The 20693-nt window shown below is 51.4% G+C and overlaps 1 protein-coding gene across 3 annotated transcripts; it reads right to left on the bottom strand.

Moving 5' to 3' along the window:
- LOC143981291 (phosphatidylserine decarboxylase proenzyme, mitochondrial-like) lies at positions 1–19232 on the bottom strand (the record flags this gene model as incomplete). Of its 3 annotated transcripts, none has more annotated exon segments than XM_077479091.1 (7): positions 1–101; positions 2356–2493; positions 8862–8994; positions 9358–9588; positions 9931–10054; positions 17537–17612; positions 19095–19232. In XM_077479091.1, coding segments are annotated over 6 exon segments (774 nt in total), but the record flags the coding sequence as incomplete, so codon positions are not given.
- Positions 19233–20693: the final 1461 nt, after the last annotated feature.

Below are 20693 nucleotides of genomic sequence, written 5' to 3'. Positions count from 1 at the left end.
AGCCGAACTGCCACAGACCACTGAGTACAACGCGCTCATTCTGACAGAAGAGACTCGGCATCCCAACGGGCCAATGTTGGGACTCACCGACAGCAGAGTACCTGGAGAGGAATAGAGAGAGAAGGATGACCTATCTACTAACACATGGCCAACCTCCTGCACTATTCCACATGACCCAGAGGTCCCTCAACTTCTGTAGGATGGTTTCCCGTAGTCCACACTATCACCCAGAGGTCCCTCAACTTCTGTAGGATGGTTTCCTGTAGTCCACACTATCACCCAGGGGTCCCTCAACTTCTGTAGGATGGTTTCCCATAGTCCACACTATCACCCAGAGGTCCCTCAACTTCTGTAGGATGGTCTCCCGTAGTCCACACTATCACCCAGAGGTCCCTCAACTTCTGTAGGATGGTTTCCCGTAGTCCACACTATCACCCAGGGGTCCCTCAACTTTCTAGGATGGTTTCCCGTAGTCCACACTATCACCCCAGAGGTCCCTCAACTTCTGTAGGTTGGTTTCCCGTAGTCCACACTATCTCCCAGAGGTCCCTCAACTTCTGTAGGATGGTTTCCCGTAGTCCACACTATCACCCAGAGGTCCCTCAACTTCTGTAGGATGGTTTCCCGTAGTCACACTATCACCCAGGGGTCCCTCAACTTCTCTAGGATGGTTTCCCGTAGTCCACACTATCACCCAGAGGTCCCTCAACTTCTGTAGGGTGGTCTCCCGTAGTCCACACTATCACCCAGAGGTCCCTCAACTTCTGTAGGATGGTTTCCCGTAGTCCACACTATCACCCAGAGGTCCCTCAACTTCTGTAGGATGGTCTCCCGTAGTCCACACTATCACCCAGGGGTCCCTCAACTTCTGTAGGATGTTTCCCGTAGTCACACTATCACCCAGAGGTCCCTCAACTTCTGTAGGATGGTCTCCCGTATGTCCACACTATCACCCAGGGGTCCCTCAACTTCTGTAGGATGGTTTCCCGTAGTCCACACTATCACCCAGGGGTCCCTCAACTTCTGTAGGAAGGTCTCCCGTAGTCCACACTATCACCCAGGGGTCCCTCAACTTCTGTAGGATGGTCTCCCGTAGTCCACACTATCACCCAGGGGTCCCTCAACTTCTGTAGGATGGTTTCCCGTAGTCCACACTATCACCCAGGGGTCCCTCAACTTCTGTAGGATGGTTTCCCGTAGTCCACACTATCACCCAGAGGTCCCTCAACTTCTGTAGGATGGTTTCCCGTAGTCCACACTATCACCCAGAGGTCCCTCAACTTCTGTAGGATGGTCTCCCGTAGTCCACACTATCACCCAGGGGTCCCTCAACTTCTGTAGGATGGTTTCCCGTAGTCCACACTATCACCCAGGGGTCCCTCAACTTCTGTAGGATGGTTTCCCGTAGTCCACACTATCACCCAGAGGTCCCTCAACTTCTGTAGGATGGTTTCCCGTAGTCCACACTATCACCCAGAGGTCCCTCAACTTCTGTAGGATGGTTTCCCGTAGTCCACACTATCACCCAGGGGTCCCTCAACTTCTGTAGGATGGTTTCCCGTAGTCCACACTATCACCCAGGGGTCCCTCAACTTCTGTAGGATGGTTTCCTGTAGTCCACCATCTCACCCAGAGATCCTTCATCTAGTTTCTGTCTCTCAGTATACATAGTGTGTGAGTCTGGCATGCATCCTCTACCCCTTTGTTGGGCTATAATGCAGCTCTCGTGATCAGCCCCCCCCCCCGTATCCCTCTAGTATTGAACTGTATGCTAACTGTACCATCTCCCTCTATATGGTAAGGTGCTGCACCAATTGCTGGCACTATATGAATCCCATACAGTAATAAGAGATGTGTATGTATGAGCCCCATATAGCTCTTCAATAATCCCTATCACATGGATCTCAGCATTAGACAACACCTTCTCCCAGAAGGCCGGCCCTATCCGTATTCAGGGCTCATGGATGGTCACCTTCTATTTATATCCATAAACAAGGATACCAGCCTTTAGGTGACGCTGTCACTATCCTCCTGATGCCTGTGCTATGTATATTATAGACAAGGCGTATACAGGTTCATACTTCCCACCTCAGTATGTGACCAGCCTCTTATTACCGTAGCCTAGACAGATCATAGACAGGGCCTAGACAGGTTATATACAGGTCATATGCAGGTCATAGACAGGTCATATGCAGGTCATAGACAGGTCATATACAGGTCATAGACAGGGCCTCACAATGACCGTCTCTGTATTGGCTTTCAGGAATGATCCGGGGGCGGCACAGAATTTGGTCGGGGAGGAAAGTGGTTACTGTGGAGATTTCAGTGGAGAATATGGATATGAGATTATGATACCTGGAAAGTGCCTCCTGTGCTGGATGCTCCAGTCTGCTGGGGAATGAAATCGGTGATAGTCTCCAGGAGCCAGATAAATGACATGATGGAAGAGGCGATTCGCTGGACGCACACCCAACTGCTGCAGGAAGGGCAGACCTGGAAAACAGGGGTAAAATCAGGGGCCACTCTCTAGACAGAAGACACGTTACAGGGCACAGAGAGGAGATGAGGGACAGACTCTGGGAAGAGGATAGATGAGGGACAGTCTCAACGGGAAGAGGATAGATGAGGGACAGTCTCAACGGGAAGAGGATAGATGAGGGACAGACTCTCTGGGAAGAGGATAGATGAGGGACAGTCTCTCCGGGAAGAGGATAGATGAGGGACAGTCTCTCCGGGAAGAGGATAGATGAGGGACAGTCTCTCCGGGAAGAGGATAGATGAGGGACAGTCTCTCCGGGAAGAGGATAGATGAGGGACAGTCTCTCCGGGAAGAGGATAGATGAGGGACAGACTCTCTGGGAAGAGGATAGATGAGGGACAGACTCTCTGGGAAGAGAGGAGATGAGGGACAGACACTCTGGGAAGAGAGGAGATGAGGGACAGTCTCTCCGGGAAGAGGATAGATGAGGGACAGACTCTCTGGGAAGAGAGGAGATGAGGGACAGACTCTCCGGGAAGAGAGGAGATGAGGGACAGACTCTCCGGGAAGAGGATAGATGAGGGACAGACTCTCTGGGAAGAGAGGAGTTGAGGGACAGACTCTCTGGGAAGAGAGGAGATGAGGGACAGACACTCTGGGAAGAGAGGAGTTGAGGGACAGACTCTACAGGAAGAGAGGAGTTGAGGGACAGACTCTACAGGAATAAAGATGAGGGACAGACTCTCCAGGAAGAGAGGAGATGAGGGACAGGCTCTACATGAATAAAGATGAGGGACAGACTCTCGGGGAAGATAGGAGATGAGGGACAGACTCTACATGAATAAAGATGAGGGACAGACTCTCCGGGAAGAGAGGAGATGAGGGACAGACTCTCTGGGAAGAGAGGAGATGAGGGACAGACTCTACAGGAAGAGATATGAGGGACAGACACTCTGGGAAGAGAGAAGATGAGGGACAGACACTCTGGGAAGAGAGGAGTTGAGGGACAGACTCTCTGGGAAGAGAGGAGATGAGGGAAAGACTCTCCGGGAAGAGAGGAGATGAGGGACAGACTCTAGAGGACGAAAGATGAGGGACAGACACTCTGGGAAGAGAGGAGATGAGGGACAGACTCTCCGGGAAGAGAGAAGATGAGGGACAGACTCTACAGGAAGAAAGATGAGGGACAGACACTCTGGGAAGAGAGGAGATGAGGGACAGACTCTGGGAAGAGGATAGATGAGGGACAGTCTCTCCGGGAAGAGGATAGATGAGGGACAGTCTCTCCGGGAAGAGGATAGATGAGGGACAGACTCTCTGGGAAGAGGATAGATGAGGGACAGACTCTCTGGGAAGAGGATAGATGAGGGACAGACTCTCTGGGAAGAGGATAGATGAGGGACAGACACTCTGGGAAGAGAGGAGATGAGGGACAGACACTCTGGGAAGAGAGGAGATGAGGGACAGTCTCTCCGGGAAGAGGATAGATGAGGGACAGACTCTCTGGGAAGAGAGGAGATGAGGGACAGACTCTCCGGGAAGAGAGGAGATGAGGGACAGACTCTCCGGGAAGAGGATAGATGAGGGACAGACTCTCTGGGAAGAGAGGAGTTGAGGGACAGACTCTCTGGGAAGAGAGGAGATGAGGGACAGACACTCTGGGAAGAGAGGAGATGAGGGACAGTCTCTCCGGGAAGAGGATAGATGAGGGACAGACTCTCTGGGAAGAGAGGAGATGAGGGACAGACTCTCCGGGAAGAGAGGAGATGAGGGACAGACTCTCCGGGAAGAGGATAGATGAGGGACAGACTCTCTGGGAAGAGAGGAGTTGAGGGACAGACTCTCTGGGAAGAGAGGAGATGAGGGACAGACACTCTGGGAAGAGAGGAGATGAGGGACAGACTCTCCGGGAAGAGAGGAGTTGAGGGACAGACTCTCTGGGAAGAGAGGAGATGAGGGACAGACTCTCCGGGAAGAGAGGAGATGAGGGACAGGCTCTCTGGGAAGAGAGGAGATGAGGGACAGACTCTCTGGGAAGAGAGGAGATGAGGGACAGACACTCTGGGAAGAGAGGAGATGAGGGACAGACACTGGGAAGAGAGGAGATGAGGGACAGACTCTCCGGGAAGAGAGGAGTTGAGGGACAGACTCTACAGGAAGAGAGGAGTTGAGGGACAGACTCTACAGGAATAAAGATGAGGGACAGACTCTCCAGGAAGAGAGGAGATGAGGGACAGGCTCTACATGAATAAAGATGAGGGACAGACTCTCCGGGAAGAGAGGAGATGAGGGACAGACTCTCCGGGAAGAGAGGAGATGAGGGACAGACTCTCTGGGAAGAGAGGAGATGAGGGACAGACTCTACAGGAAGAGATATGAGGGACAGACACTCTGGGAAGAGAGAAGATGAGGGACAGACACTCTGGGAAGAGAGGAGTTGAGGGACAGACTCTCTGGGAAGAGAGGAGATGAGGGAAAGACTCTCCGGGAAGAGAGGAGATGAGGGACAGACTCTAGAGGACGAAAGATGAGGGACAGACACTCTGGGAAGAGAGGAGATGAGGGACAGACTCTGGGAAGAGGATAGATGAGGGACAGTCTCTCCGGGAAGAGGATAGATGAGGGACAGTCTCTCCGGGAAGAGGATAGATGAGGGACAGACTCTCTGGGAAGAGGATAGATGAGGGACAGACTCTCTGGGAAGAGAGGAGATGAGGGACAGACACTCTGGGAAGAGAGGAGATGAGGGACAGTCTCTCCGGGAAGAGGATAGATGAGGGACAGACTCTCTGGGAAGAGAGGAGATGAGGGACAGACTCTCCGGGAAGAGAGGAGATGAGGGACAGACTCTCCGGGAAGAGGATAGATGAGGGACAGACTCTCTGGGAAGAGAGGAGTTGAGGGACAGACTCTCTGGGAAGAGAGGAGATGAGGGACAGTCTCTCCGGGAAGAGGATAGATGAGGGACAGACTCTCTGGGAAGAGAGGAGATGAGGGACAGACTCTCCGGGAAGAGAGGAGATGAGGGACAGACTCTCCGGGAAGAGGATAGATGAGGGACAGACTCTCTGGGAAGAGAGGAGATGAGGGACAGACTCTCTGGGAAGAGAGGAGATGAGGGACAGTCTCTCCGGGAAGAGGATAGATGAGGGACAGACTCTCTGGGAAGAGAGGAGATGAGGGACAGACTCTCCGGGAAGAGAGGAGATGAGGGACAGACTCTCCGGGAAGAGGATAGATGAGGGACAGACTCTCTGGGAAGAGAGGAGATGAGGGACAGACACTCTGGGAAGAGAGGAGTTGAGGGACAGACTCTACAGGAAGAGAGGAGTTGAGGGACAGACTCTACAGGAATAAAGATGAGGGACAGACTCTCCAGGAAGAGAGGAGATGAGGGACAGGCTCTACATGAATAAAGATGAGGGACAGACTCTCGGGGAAGATAGGAGATGAGGGACAGACTCTACATGAATAAAGATGAGGGACAGACTCTCCGGGAAGAGAGGAGATGAGGGACAGACTCTCTGGGAAGAGAGGAGATGAGGGACAGACTCTACAGGAAGAGATATGAGGGACAGACACTCTGGGAAGAGAGAAGATGAGGGACAGACACTCTGGGAAGAGAGGAGTTGAGGGACAGACTCTCTGGGAAGAGAGGAGATGAGGGAAAGACTCTCCGGGAAGAGAGGAGATGAGGGACAGACTCTAGAGGACGAAAGATGAGGGACAGACACTCTGGGAAGAGAGGAGATGAGGGACAGACTCTGGGAAGAGGATAGATGAGGGACAGTCTCTCCGGGAAGAGGATAGATGAGGGACAGTCTCTCCGGGAAGAGGATAGATGAGGGACAGACTCTCTGGGAAGAGGATAGATGAGGGACAGACTCTCTGGGAAGAGAGGAGATGAGGGACAGACACTCTGGGAAGAGAGGAGATGAGGGACAGTCTCTCCGGGAAGAGGATAGATGAGGGACAGACTCTCTGGGAAGAGAGGAGATGAGGGACAGACTCTCCGGGAAGAGAGGAGATGAGGGACAGACTCTCCGGGAAGAGGATAGATGAGGGACAGACTCTCTGGGAAGAGAGGAGTTGAGGGACAGACTCTCTGGGAAGAGAGGAGATGAGGGACAGACACTCTGGGAAGAGAGGAGATGAGGGACAGACTCTCCGGGAAGAGAGGAGTTGAGGGACAGACTCTCTGGGAAGAGAGGAGATGAGGGACAGACTCTCCGGGAAGAGAGGAGATGAGGGACAGGCTCTCTGGGAAGAGAGGAGATGAGGGACAGACTCTCTGGGAAGAGAGGAGATGAGGGACAGACACTCTGGTAAGAGAGGAGATGAGGGACAGACACTGGGAAGAGAGGAGATGAGGGACAGACTCTCCGGGAAGAGAGGAGTTGAGGGACAGACTCTACAGGAAGAGAGGAGTTGAGGGACAGACTCTACAGGAATAAAGATGAGGGACAGACTCTCCAGGAAGAGAGGAGATGAGGGACAGACTCTCTGGGAAGAGAGGAGATGAGGGACAGACTCTACAGGAAGAAAGATGAGGGACAGACACTCTGGGAAGAGAGGAGATGAGGGACAGACTCTCTGGGAAGAGAGGAGATGAGGGACAGACTCTACAGGAAGAAAGATGAGGGACAGACACTCTGGGAAGAGAGGAGATGAGGGACAGACTCTACAGGAAGAAAGATGAGGGGCAGACTCTCCGGGAAGAGAGGAGATGAGGGACAGGCTCTACATGAATAAAGATGAGGGACAGACTCTACAGGAAGAGAGGAGTTGAGGGACAGACTCTCTGGGAAGAGAGGAGATGAGGGACAGACTCTCCGGGAAGAGAGGAGATGAGGGACAGACTCTACATGAATAAAGATGAGGGACAGACTCTCCGGGAAGAGAGGAGATGAGGGACAGACACTCTGGGAAGAGAGGAGTTGAGGGACAGACTCTCTGGGAAGAGAGGAGATGAGGGAAAGACTCTCCGGGAAGAGAGGAGATGAGGGACAGACTCTAGAGGACGAAAGATGAGGGACAGACACTCTGGGAAGAGAGGAGATGAGGGACAGACTCTACAGGAAGAAAGATGAGGGGCAGACTCTCCGGGAAGAGAGGAGATGAGGGACAGGCTCTACATGAATAAAGATGAGGGACAGACTCTACAGGAAGAGAGGAGTTGAGGGACAGACTCTCTGGGAAGAGAGGAGATGAGGGACAGACTCTCCGGGAAGAGAGGAGATGAGGGACAGACTCTCCGGGAAGAGAGGAGATGAGGGGCAGACTCTACATGAGTAAAGATGAGGGACAGACTCTCTGGGAAGAGAGGAGAAGGAGATGAGGGACAGACTCTCCAGGAAGAGAGGAGATGAGGGACAGACTCTCCAGGAAGAGCGGAGATGAGGGACAGACTCTCCAGGAAGAGAGGAGATGAGGGACAGACTCTCCAGGAAGAGAGGAGATGAGGGACAGGCTCTCTGGGAAGAGAGGAGAGAGGGACAGACACTCTGGGAAGAGAGGAGATGAGGGACAGACACTCTGGGAAGAGAGGAGATGAGGGGCAGACACTCCAGGATGAGAGGAGATGAGGTACAGACTCTCCAGGAAGAGAGGAGACGAGGGACAGACTCTCCAGGAAGAGAGGAGATGAGGGACAGACTCTCCAGAAAGAGAGGAGACGAGGGACAGACTCTCCAGGAAGAGAGGAGACGAGGGACAGACTCTCCGGGAAGAGAGGAGATGAGGGACAGACTCTCCGGGAAGAGAGGAGATGAGGGACAGACTCTCCAGGAAGAGAGGAGATGAGGGACAGACTCTCTGAGAAGAGAGGAGATGAGGGACAGACACTCTGGGAAGAGAGGAGTTGAGGGACAGACTCTACAGGAGGAAAGATGAGAGACAGACTCTCCAGGAAGAGAGGAGATGAGGGACAAACTCTCCGGGAAGAGAGGAGATGAGGGACAGACTCTCTGGGAAGAGAGGAGTTGAGGGACAGACTCTACAGGAAGAAAGATGAGAGACAGACTCTCCAGGAAGAGAGGAGATGAGGGACAGACTCTCCAGGAAGAGAGGAGATGAGGGACAGACTCTCCAGGAAGAGAGGAGGTGAGGGACAGACTCTCCAGGAAGAGAGGAGATGAGGGACAGACTCTCCGGGAAGTGAGGAGATGAGGGACAGACTCTCCAGGAAGAGAGGAGATGAGGGACAGACTCTACAGGAAGAGCGGAGATGAGGGACAGGCTCTCCAGGAAGAGAGGAGATGAGAGACAGACTCTCTGAGAAGAGACTCATAGCTCAGAGAGGAGATTCGTTGTACAGCTCTCCTTTCATACTCGGCAGTGAGGGAATATAATGAAGGGTAGATCTTCCTCCTCTCCTACTTACTCACGTTGGTCGGTTCTCGCCAGTCTTGCGGGCCCAGGAAGTTCTCGAGCGAATAGGTTATTCCTTTCACCTGCTCGATCTGTGAGCCCCGAGAGCGGCCGCAGTGCAGGATCCGACCATCGCAGGGACTGACCTACAGACAGGAACGGAAAGAATCAGACTCCGTATAACAAAGCATGAGAAAGCTGACTGATGGAGAATCTACATCTTCCAGGGTGCCAACTAAAGCTACAGGTGAGCGGGGGATGGTCACAACATGGAACACGGCTGCAGACTATTGGCTGCTCTACTCTAAATGAAGCCAGCCTATCAGACTTACTGAGAAGACCTGCCTGGATTAGAAGTGAGAATGACGGCAGATTATGGCTCTACTCCTAGAATAGAACAATCACATAGAATTCTGTCAGTCATGTTAGTCCTTTTCCATGCTGTGAAATGACGGGCCGCCATCATGGCGGATGACCATTATGTAAGATAAGTGAAGATAGGAACGTACCGCATTGTGGACGGAGATGACTCTGGCTGTGGACTTCAGTGGACGTCGGAAAAGCTCCCCCAGATTCTTGTAGCGATTCAGGTCTTCTATTTCAGCTTCTGCCATGTTGACGGAGAAGGCCCAGACATACATGGAGAGGAGAGGACGCCGCAACCAGCGAGGCAGGCTCACCTCATTGACTAGGCCCCAAAGACGAGAGAGAAGGCGAGTCGGAGCTCTACTGTAGACTGCCTGTCCAAAGGGAAATCAGACCAGATGTATGAGCCAATCATCGGGAATGCCATCAATGGGCAACATCAGAAATGGGTGAAGGCAGAAGAGCAGCTAGACCAGATTTTACCTTCTCACTACTGGGACCTACAAAAGCCCTCGGGGAACACTGCTGGGCCTAAAAGATGGACTCCGATGGTGAAGGCTCAGTTCTCTTCCTGCCCCAACCCCCTTCTTCAGGGTGATCTACCATCAGTCCATCTCTCTGCTGCCTACAATATATTTGAAATGTCATCTTCAAGCATCCCAATCTACACTACAGGCTCCCCTGAGACGCCATGTTCTGTCCTTCATCACACTCACCTTGCTGACCCGGCTAGTTTGCGGGATTCCGGCTTTTCTCAGAATCTGCAATGAGCGTTCTCGCAGGAAAGGCGACGGCAACTGTCCAATCCGTCTTCTTATAGAAAGACGAGGCACAGACAACCTGAGAGGAAAGGACAGGTGAGGAGAGGACTTTGGGGATATAATAGTATGCGAGGGGAGAAGAGGACAGTGAGGGTATAATGGGAGAAGAAGGAAGATCGGGACGGGTGGTTGGAAGTCTATGAGGGACCATGGAAGGTAGGACAGGTGAGAAAAGGACACAGAAGATATAAGGTTAAGCAGAGGGGAGAAGAGGACAGTGAGGGTATTAAGGAAGGAGAAGGAAGCTAAGAAGATCGGGATGGGTGGTTGGTGCTCTATGGGGGGACCATGGAAGGTAGGATAGGTGAGGAGAGGACATAGAAGATATATTGGTAAGCAGAGGAGAGAAGAGGACAGTGAGGGTATTAAGGAAGGAGAAGGAAGATTGGGACGGATGGTTGGGGGTCGATGAGGGACCATAGATGGTAGGACAGATGAGAGGAGGACATAGAAGATATATTGATAAGAAGAGGAGAGAAGAGGACAGTGAGGGTATTATGGAAGGAGAAGGAAGATCGGGACGGGTGGTTGGCGCTCTATGGGGGGACCATGGAAGGTAGGATAGGTGAGGAGAGGACATAGAAGATTTATTGATAAGAAGAGGAGAGAAGAGGACAGTGAGGGTATTATGGAAGGAGAAGGAAACAGAAGATCGGGGAGGGGTGGTTGGCGCTCTATGGGGGCACCATGGAAGGTAGGATAGGTGAGGAGAGGACATAGAAGATATATTGATAAGAAGAGGAGAGAAGAGGACAGTGAGGGTATTATGGAAGGAGAAGGAAGATCGGGACGGGTGGTTGGCGCTCTATGGGGGGACCATGGAAGGTAGGATAGGTGAGGAGAGGACATAGAAGATATATTGATAAGAAGAGGAGAGAAGAGGACAGTGAGGGTATTAAGGAAGGAGAAGGAAACAGAAGATCGGGATGGGTGGTTGGCGGTCTATGGGGGGACCATGGAAGGTAGGATAGGTGAGGAGAGGACATAGAAGATATATTGATAAGAAGAGGAGAGAAGAGGACAGTGAGGGTATTAAGGAAGGAGAAGGAAGATGAGAAGATCGGGGAGGGGTGGTTGGCGCTCTATGGGGGCACCATGGAAGGTAGGATAGGTGAGGAGAGGACATAGAAGATATATTGGTAAGAAGAGGAGAGAAGAGGACAGTGAGGGTATTAAGGAAGGAGAAGGAAGATGAGAAGATCGGGGAGGGGTGGTTGGTGCTCTATGGGGGGACCATGGAAGGTAGGATAGGTGAGGAGAGGACATAGAAGATATATTGATAAGAAGAGGAGAGAAGAGGACAGTGAGGGTATTAAGGAAGGAGAAGGACGCTGAGAAGATCGGGGAGGGGTGGTTGGCGGTCTATGGGGGCACCATGGAAGGTAGGATAGGTGCGGAGAGGACATAGAAGATATATTGGTAAGAAGAGGAGAGAAGAGGACAGTGAGGGTATTAAGGAAGGAGAAGGAAGCTGAGAAGATCAGGGAGGGGTGGTTGGTGCTCTATGGGGGGACCATGGAAGGTAGGATAGGTGAGGAGAGGACATAGAAGATATATTGGTAAGAAGAGGAGAGAAGAGGACAGTGAGGGTATTATGGAAGGAGAAGGAAACAGAAGATCGGGACGGGTGGTTGGCGGTCTATGGGGGCACCATGGAAGGTAGGATAGGTGCGGAGAGGACATAGAAGATATATTGGTAAGAAGAGGAGAGAAGAGGACAGTGAGGGTATTAAGGAAGGAGAAGGAAGCTGAGAAGATCGGGGAGGGGTGGTTGGTGCTCTATGGGGGCACCATGGAAGGTAGGATAGGTGAGGAGAGGACATAGAAGATATATTGATAAGAAGAGGAGAGAAGAGGACAGTGAGGGTATTATGGAAGGAGAAGGAAGCTGAGAAGATCGGGGAGGGGTGGTTGGCGGTCTATGGGGGCACCATGGAAGGTAGGATAGGTGAGGAGAGGACATAGAAGATATATTGGTAAGAAGAGGAGAGAAGAGGACAGTGAGGGTATTAAGGAAGGAGAAGGAAGCTGAGAAGATCGGGGAGGGGTGGTTGGTGCTCTATGGGGGCACCATGGAAGGTAGGATAGGTGAGGAGAGGACATAGAAGATATATTGATAAGAAGAGGAGAGAAGAGGACAGTGAGGGTATTATGGAAGGAGAAGGAAGATCGGGAGGGGTGGTTGGTGCTCTATGGGGGCACCATGGAAGGTAGGATAGGTGAGGAGAGGACATAGAAGATATATTGGTAAGAAGAGGAGAGAAGAGGACAGTGAGGGTATTATGGAAGGAGAAGGAAGATCGGGATGGGTGGTTGGCGGTCTATGGGGGCACCATGGAAGGTAGGATAGGTGAGGAGAGGACATAGAAGATATATTGGTAAGAAGAGGAGAGAAGAGGACAGTGAGGGTATTATGGAAGGAGAAGGAAGATCGGGACGGGTGGTTGGTGCTCTATGGGGGCACCATGGAAGGTAGGATAGGTGAGGAGAGGACATAGAAGATATATTGATAAGAAGAGGAGAGAAGAGGACAGTGAGGGTATTATGGAAGGAGAAGGAAACAGAAGATCGGGACGGGTGGTTGGCGCTCTATGGGGGGACCATGGAAGGTAGGATAGGTGAGGAGAGGACATAGAAGATATATTGATAAGAAGAGGAGAGAAGAGGACAGTGAGGGTATTAAGGAAGGAGAAGGAAGATGAGAAAATCGGGGAGGGGTGGTTGGCGCTCTATGGGGGCACCATGGAAGGTAGGATAGGTGAGGAGAGGACATAGAAGATATATTGATAAGAAGAGGAGAGAAGAGGACAGTGAGGGTATTAAGGAAGGAGAAGGAAGATGAGAAGATCGGGGAGGGGTGGTTGGTGCTCTATGGGGGCACCATGGAAGGTAGGATAGGTGAGGAGAGGACATAGAAGATATATTGATAAGAAGAGAAGAGAAGAGGACAGTGAGGGTATTATGGAAGGAGAAGGAAGCTGAGAAGATTGGGGAGGGGTGGTTGGCGCTCTATGGGGGGACCATGGAAGGTAGGATAGGTGAGAGGAGGACATAGAAGATATATTGATAAGAAGAGGAGAGAAGAGGACAGTGAGGGTATTATGGAAAGAGAAGGAAGATCGGGATGGGTGGTTGGCGGTCTATGGGGACACCATGGAAGGTAGGATAGGTGAGGAGAGGACATAGAAGATATATTGATAAGAAGAGGAGAGAAGAGGACAGTGAGGGTATTATGGAAGGAGAAGGAAGATCGGGACGGGTGGATGGTGCTCTATGGGGGGACCATGGAAGGTAGGATAGGTGAGGAGAGGACATAGAAGATATATTGATAAGAAGAGGAGAGAAGAGGACAGTGAGGGTATTATGGAAGGAGAAGGAAGATCGGGACGGGTGGATGGTGCTCTATGGGGGGACCATGGAAGGTAGGATAGGTGAGGAGAGGACATAGAAGATATATTGATAAGAAGAGGAGAGAAGAGGACAGTGAGGGTATTAAGGAAGGAGAAGGAAACAGAAGATCGGGATGGGTGGTTGGCGGTCTATGGGGGCACCATGGAAGGTAGGATAGGTGAGGAGAGGACATAGAAGATATATTGGTAAGAAGAGGAGAGAAGAGGACAGTGAGGGTATTATGGAAGGAGAAGGAAGCTGAGAAGATCGGGATGGGTGGTTGGTGCTCTATGGGGGCACCATGGAAGGTAGGATAGGTGAGGAGAGGACATAGAAGATATATTGATAAGAAGAGGAGAGAAGAGGACAGTGAGGGTATTATGGAAGGAGAAGGAAGATCGGGACGGGTGGATGGTGCTCTATGGGGGGACCATGGAAGGTAGGATAGGTGAGGAGAGGACATAGAAGATATATTGGTAAGAAGAGGAGAGAAGAGGACAGTGAGGGTATTATGGAAGGAGAAGGAAGCTGAGAAGATCGGGATGGGTGGTTGGTGCTCTATGGGGGCACCATGGAAGGTAGGATAGGTGAGGAGAGGACATAGAAGATATATTGATAAGAAGAGGAGAGAAGAGGACAGTGAGGGTATTATGGAAGGAGAAGGAAGATCGGGACGGGTGGATGGTGCTCTATGGGGGGACCATGGAAGGTAGGATAGGTGAGGAGAGGACATAGAAGATATATTGGTAAGCTAAGTGAACTGGTAAAATAGGACAGGTGGGAAGAGAGACGTGTGGATGGGGGGGGGGGGGTATTAGTGAAGGGAGGAGGGACAGGTGGGGGTATTGGGGAAGGGGGAGGTGATCTGCCTGTTCTGTAATATGAAGAAGTTGGTGATTATGAAGAGCTCATGACGGCTCTAGAAGGTTCTTGGACTGGAGGGTCTCTAGAGGGTCCCGGGATTGGAGAGACTCTAGAAGGTCCCAGTATTGGAGGGGCACTATAAAGTTCCGGGATTGGAGGGACTCTAGAAGGTCCCGGAATTTGATTGGCACTATAAGGTTCTGGGATTGGAGGGACTCTAGAAGGTCCCAGGATTGGGGACTATAGAAGGTCCCAGGATTGGGGACTATAGAAGGTCCTGGAATTGGAGGGGCACTATAAATTTCCAGGATTGGAGGGACTCTAGAAGGTCCCGGATTGGAGAGACTCTAGAAGGTTCCGGAATTTGAGGGGCTCTAGAAGTTCCTGCGATTGGAGAGACTCTAGAAGGTTCCGGAATTGGAGGGGCTCTAGAAGTTCCCGCGATTGGAGAGACTCTAGAAAGTCCCAGGATTTGAGGGGCACTATAAAGTTCCGGGATTGGAGGGACTCTAGAAGGTTCCGGGATTGGATTGGCACTATAAGGTTCCAGGATTGGAGGGGCGCTATGAGGTTCCGGGATTGGAGGGACTCTAGAATGTCCCAGGATTGGGGACTATAGAACAGGGATATACAATTAGCGGACCTCCAGCTGTTGCAGAACTACAAGTCCCATGAGGCATAGCAAGACTCCGACAGTCACAAGCATGACACCCAGAGGCAGAGGCATGATGGAACTTGTAGTTTTGCAACAGCTGGAGGTCCGCTAATTGCATATCCCTGCTATAGAAGGTCCCGGGATTGGGGTCTCTAGAAAGTCCGGGGATTGGAGGGGCTCTAGAAGGTCCCGGGATTGGAGGGTCTCTAGAAGGTCCTGGAATTGGAGGGGCTCTAGAAGGTCCTGGGATTGGAGGGGCACTATAAGGTTCTGGGATTGAAGGGACTCTAGAAGATCCCGGGATTGGAGGGGCTCTATCAGGTTCCGGGATTGGAGGGACTCTAGAAGGTCATTGGATTGGGGACTCTAGAAGGTCCCGGGATTGGAGGGACTCTAGAAAGTCCCGGGATTGGAGGGACTCTAGAAGATCCCGGGATTGGAGGGACTCTAGAAGATCCCGGGATTGGAGGGACTCTAGAAGATCCCAGGATTGGAGTGAGTCTAGAAGGTCCCGGGATTGGAGGGGCACTATAAGGTTTCCGGGATTGGACGGACTCTAGAAGATCCCGAGATTGAAGTGACTCTAGAAGGTCCCAGGATTGGAGGGGCACTATAAGGTTCCGGGATTGGAGAGACTCTAGAAGATCCTGGGATTGGAGGGACTCTAGAAGGTCCCAGCATTGGGGACTATAGAAGGTCCCGGGATTGGGGACTCTAGAAGGTCCTGGAATTGGAGAGGCACTATAAATTTCCGGGATTGGAGGGAATCTAGAAGGTCCAGAGATTGGGGACTCTAGAAGGTCCCGGGATTGGAGGGGCACTATAAGGTTCTGGGATTGGAGGGACTCTAGAAGATCCCGGGATTGGAGGGGCACTATCAGGTTCCGGGATTGGAGGGAATCTAGAAGGTCCTGTGATTGGGGACTGTAGAAGGTCCCGGGATTGGAGGGACTCTAGAAAGTCCCGGGATTGGAGGGACTCTAGAAGATCCCGGGATTAGAGGGACTCTAGAAGATCCCGGGATTGTAGTGAGTCTAGAAGGTCCCGGGATTGGAGGGGCACTATAAGGTTTCCGGGATTGGAGTGACTCTAGAAGGTCCCGGGATTGGAGGGGCACTGTAAGGTTCCAGGATTGGAGGGACTCTAGAAGGTCCCGGGATTGGAGGGACTCTAGAAGTTCCCGGGATTGGAGTGGACTCTAGAAGGTTCTGGGACTGGAGGGTCTTTAGAAGGTCCCGGGATTGGAGAGACTCTAGAAGGTTCCGGAATTGGAGGGGCTCTAGAAGTTCCCGGGATTGGAGGGGCTCTAGAAGGTCCCGGGATTGGAGGGTCTCTAGGAGGTCCCGGGATTGGAGGGGCTCTAGAAGGTCCAGGGATTGGAGGGACTCTAGAAGGTCCGGGGATTGGAGGGGCTCTAGAAGGTTCTGGGACTGGAGGGTCTTTAAAAGATCCTGGGATTGGAGGGACTCTAGAAGGTCCCGGGATTGGAGGGGCTCTAGAAGGTCCCGGGATTGGAGGGGCTCCAGAAGGTCCCGGGATTGGAGGGTCTCTAGAAGGTCCGGGGATTGGAGGGGCTCTAGAAGGTTCTGGGACTGGAGGGTCTTTAAAAGATCCTGGGATTGGAGGGACTCTAGAAGGTCCCGGGATTGGAGGGGCTCTAGAAGGTCCCGGGATTGGAGGGGCTCCAGAAGGTCCCGGGATTGGAGGGTCTCTAGAAGGTCCGGGGATTGGAGGGGCTCTAGAAGGTTCTGGGACTGGAGGGTCTTTAAAAGATCCTGGGATTGGAGGGACTCTAGAAGGTCCCGGGATTGGAGGGGCTCTAGAAGGTCCCGGGATTGGAGGGGCTCTAGAAGGTCCCGGGATTGGAGGGGCTCTAGAAGGTCCGGGGATTGGAGGGACTCTAGAAGGTCCGGGGATTGGAGGGGCTCTAGAAGGTTCTGGGACTGGAGAGTCTTTAAAAGATCCTGGGATTGGAGGGACTCTAGAAGGTCCCGGGATTTGAGGGTCTCTAGAAGGTGCCGGGATTGGAGGGACTCTAGAAGGTCCGGGGATTGGAGGGGCTCTAGAAGGTTCTGGGACTGGAGGGTCTTTAAAAGATCCTGGGATTGGAGGGACTCTAGAAGGTCCCGGGATTGGAGGGGCTCTAGAAGGTCCCGGGATTGGAGGGACTCTAGAAGGTCCCGGGATTGGAGGAACTCTAGAAGGTCCCGGGATTGGAGGGACTCTAGAAGGTCCCGGGATTGGAGGGACTCTAGAAGGTCCCGGGATTGGAGGGACTCTAGAAGGTCCCGGGATTGGAGGGGCTCTAGAAGGTCCCGGGATTGGAGGGACTCTAGAAGGTCCCGGGATTGGAGGAACTCTAGAAGGTCCCGGGATTGGAGGAACTCTAGAAGGTCCCGGGATTGGAGGAACTCTAGAAGGTCCCGGGATTGGAGGAACTCTAGAAGGTCCCGGGATTGGAGGAACTCTAGAAGGTCCCGGGATTGGAGGGGCTCTAGAAGGTCCCGGGATTGGAGGGTCTCTAGAAGGTCCCGGGATTGGAGGGGCTCTAGAGGGTCCGGGGATTGGAGGGATGTGTATGTAGAGACTTACCACCTCCTGGTCCTCTGACCTCCCAGGTGACTGGAGGGTTTACACATTCTCCGGGATCACACACAGCCAGAGAAATCTGCAATACAAATTCACAACCAAAATTCTAGAGGAAGAAAACACAACATGGAGACTGAGTGGGAAACACCCAAGACACAATGTAACACACTATATCCAATGTAACACACACTATATCCAATGTAACACACACTATATCCAATGTAACACACTATATAGAATGTAACACACACTATATACAATGTAACACACACTATATCCAATGTAACACACTATATACAATGTAACACACACTATATCCAATGTAACACACTATATAGAATGTAACACACACTATATCCAATGTAACACACACTATATCCAATGTAACACACACTATATCCAATGTAACACACACTATATCCAATGTAACACACTATATCCAATGTAACACACACTATATCCAATGTAACACACACTATATCCAATGTAACACACATTATATCCAATGTAACACACACTATATCCAATGTAACACACACTATATCCAATGTAACACACACTATATCCAATGTAACACACTATATCCAATGTAACACACACTATATCCAATGTAACACACTATATAGAATGTAACACACACTATATCCAATGTAACACACTATATCCAATGTAACACACACTATATCCAATGTAACACACTATATCCAATGTAACACACACTATATCCAATGTAACACACTATATCCAATGTAACACACACTATATACAATGTATCACACACTATATACAATGTATCACACACTATATACAATGTATCACACACTATATACAATGTATCACACACTATATACAATGTAACACATATATACACATTGAGGGTTATACTCTGTAGGGAAATCCTCTGTACACTACAAGTCACCCTCTGTAGATCTGAATTGAGGGGAAGCTCTGCTGATTTTATCATCCAATCATGTAGAAGCAAAAATGCTGTTTTCTATTTTCCTCGCATGTCTCCCTCAGATCTCCAGCGACTGCAATTGTAGTGTACAGTGGATTTGTCTTTAGTAGCACACACTCTACAGAATGTAACACTCACTATACACAATGTAACATATAATAGGACACACTCTATACAACGTAACATATAATAGGACACAATGTAACACTCACTATATACAATGTAACACTCACTATATACAATGTAACACTCACTCTATACAATGTAACATATAATAGGACACACTCTATACAACGTAACATATAATAGGACACAATGTAACACTCACTATATACAATGTAACACTCACTATATACAATGTAACACTCACTCTATACAACGTAACATATAATAGGACACAATGTAACACTCACTATATACAATGTAACACTCACTCTATACAATGTAACACTCACTATATACAATGTAACACTCACTCTATACAATGTAACACTCACTATATACAATGTAACACTCACTCTATACAATGTAACACTCACTCTATACAATGTAACACTCACTCTATACAATGTAACACATAGGAGGACACAAAGTTGCACTCACACTCTTTGTCTGGCTCTCCGGTTCTCACATCCCTGTATATCCCAATGGGTGAGATCCTCAGCTGAGATGATCCAGCCAATCACAGGGCAGAGAAGTGATGAGGGGGTGGAGTCAGTCAGTTGAGAGGTTTAAAGTGACAGAAAATTCTCGCAGAGGAAGAAGAAGAGGGAAGAGGAGAGAGGTCACCCCTCCTCCATCCTCATCATTTCCCCTTTTTGCCTCACTGTGGGGGAGGGGCACATGGCACAGTGCAGACACATGGGGGGGGGGGATTATTATTATTATACGACACCAACAGTTTTCGCAACGCTTAACAAGATGAAGGCAGATCTTACAGTTACATTACAATAGGGATGGAGGAGGGAAGGGAGAAGAGAGGGATGGAGGAGGGAAGGGAGAGGAGGGAAAGGAGAGGAGAGAGATGGAGGAGGGAAGGGAGAGGAGGGAAAGGAGAGGAGAGAGATGGAGGAGGGAAGGGAGAGGAGGGAAAGGAGAGGAGAGAGATGGAGGAGGGAAGGGAGAGGGATGGAGGAAAGCAGGGAGAGGAAAGGAGAAGTGAGAGAGAGATGGAGGAGGGAAGGGAGAGGAGCAGAGAGATGGAGGAGGGAAGGGAGAGGAGAGAGGGATGGAGGAGCAGTCTGGGCTTGTGGGATCAGGAACAGGGGATACCCGAGGGGGCTAAGGAGGCCTCTGAGGAGGGGCAGTCTGGGCTTGTGGGATCAGGAATGGGGGATACCCAAGGGAGCTAAAGAGACATCTGAGGAGGAGCAGTCTGGGCTTCTGGGATCAGGAACGGGGGATACCCGAGGGGCTAAGGAGGCCTCTGAGGAGGAGCAGTCTGGGCTTGTGGGATCAGGAACGGGGGATACCCGAGGGGGCTAAGGAGACATCTGAGGAGGGGCAGTCTGGGCTTGTGGGATCAGGAATGGGGGATACCCAAGGGAGCTAAAGAGACATCTGAGGAGGAGCAGTCTGGGCTTGTGGGATCAGGAACAGGGGATACTCGAGGGGCTAAGGAGGCCTCTGAGGAGGAGCAGTCTGGGCTTGTGGGATCAGGAACGGGGGATACCCGAGGGGGCTAAGGAGACATCTGAGGAGGAGCAGTCTGGGCTTGTGGGAGGAACAGGGAATATCTGAGGGAGCTAAGGAGACATCTGAGGAGGAGCAGTCTGGGCTTGTGGGATCAGGAACGGGGGATACCCGAGGGGGCTAAGGAGACATCTGAGGAGGGGCAGTCTGGGCTTGCGGGATCAGGAACGGGGGATACCCGAGGGGGCTAAGGAGACATCTGAGGAGGGGCAGTCTGGGCTTGTGGGGTCAGGAACGGGGGATACCCGAGGGGGCTAAGGAGACATCTGAGGAGGGGCAGTCTGGGCTTGTGGGGTCAGGAACGGGGGATACCCGAGGGGGCTAAGGAGACATCTGAGGAGGAGCAGTCTGGGCTTGCGGGATCAGGAACGGGGGATACCCGAGGGGGCTAAGGAGACATCTGAGGAGGGGCAGTCTGGGCTTGTGGGGTCAGGAACGGGGGATACCCGAGGGGGCTAAGGAGACATCTGAGGAGGGGCAGTCTGGGCTTGTGGGGTCAGGAACGGGGGA

Source organism: Lithobates pipiens, unplaced genomic scaffold (assembly GCF_037356315.1).
Source record: "Lithobates pipiens isolate NorthernLeopardFrog02 unplaced genomic scaffold, aLitPip1_a1.2 Scaffold_133, whole genome shotgun sequence".
Taxonomy (NCBI): Eukaryota; Metazoa; Chordata; class Amphibia; order Anura; family Ranidae; genus Lithobates; species Lithobates pipiens.
Note: the sequence above shows the minus strand (reverse complement) of the source record. Positions and strands in the feature narration are given on the sequence as shown.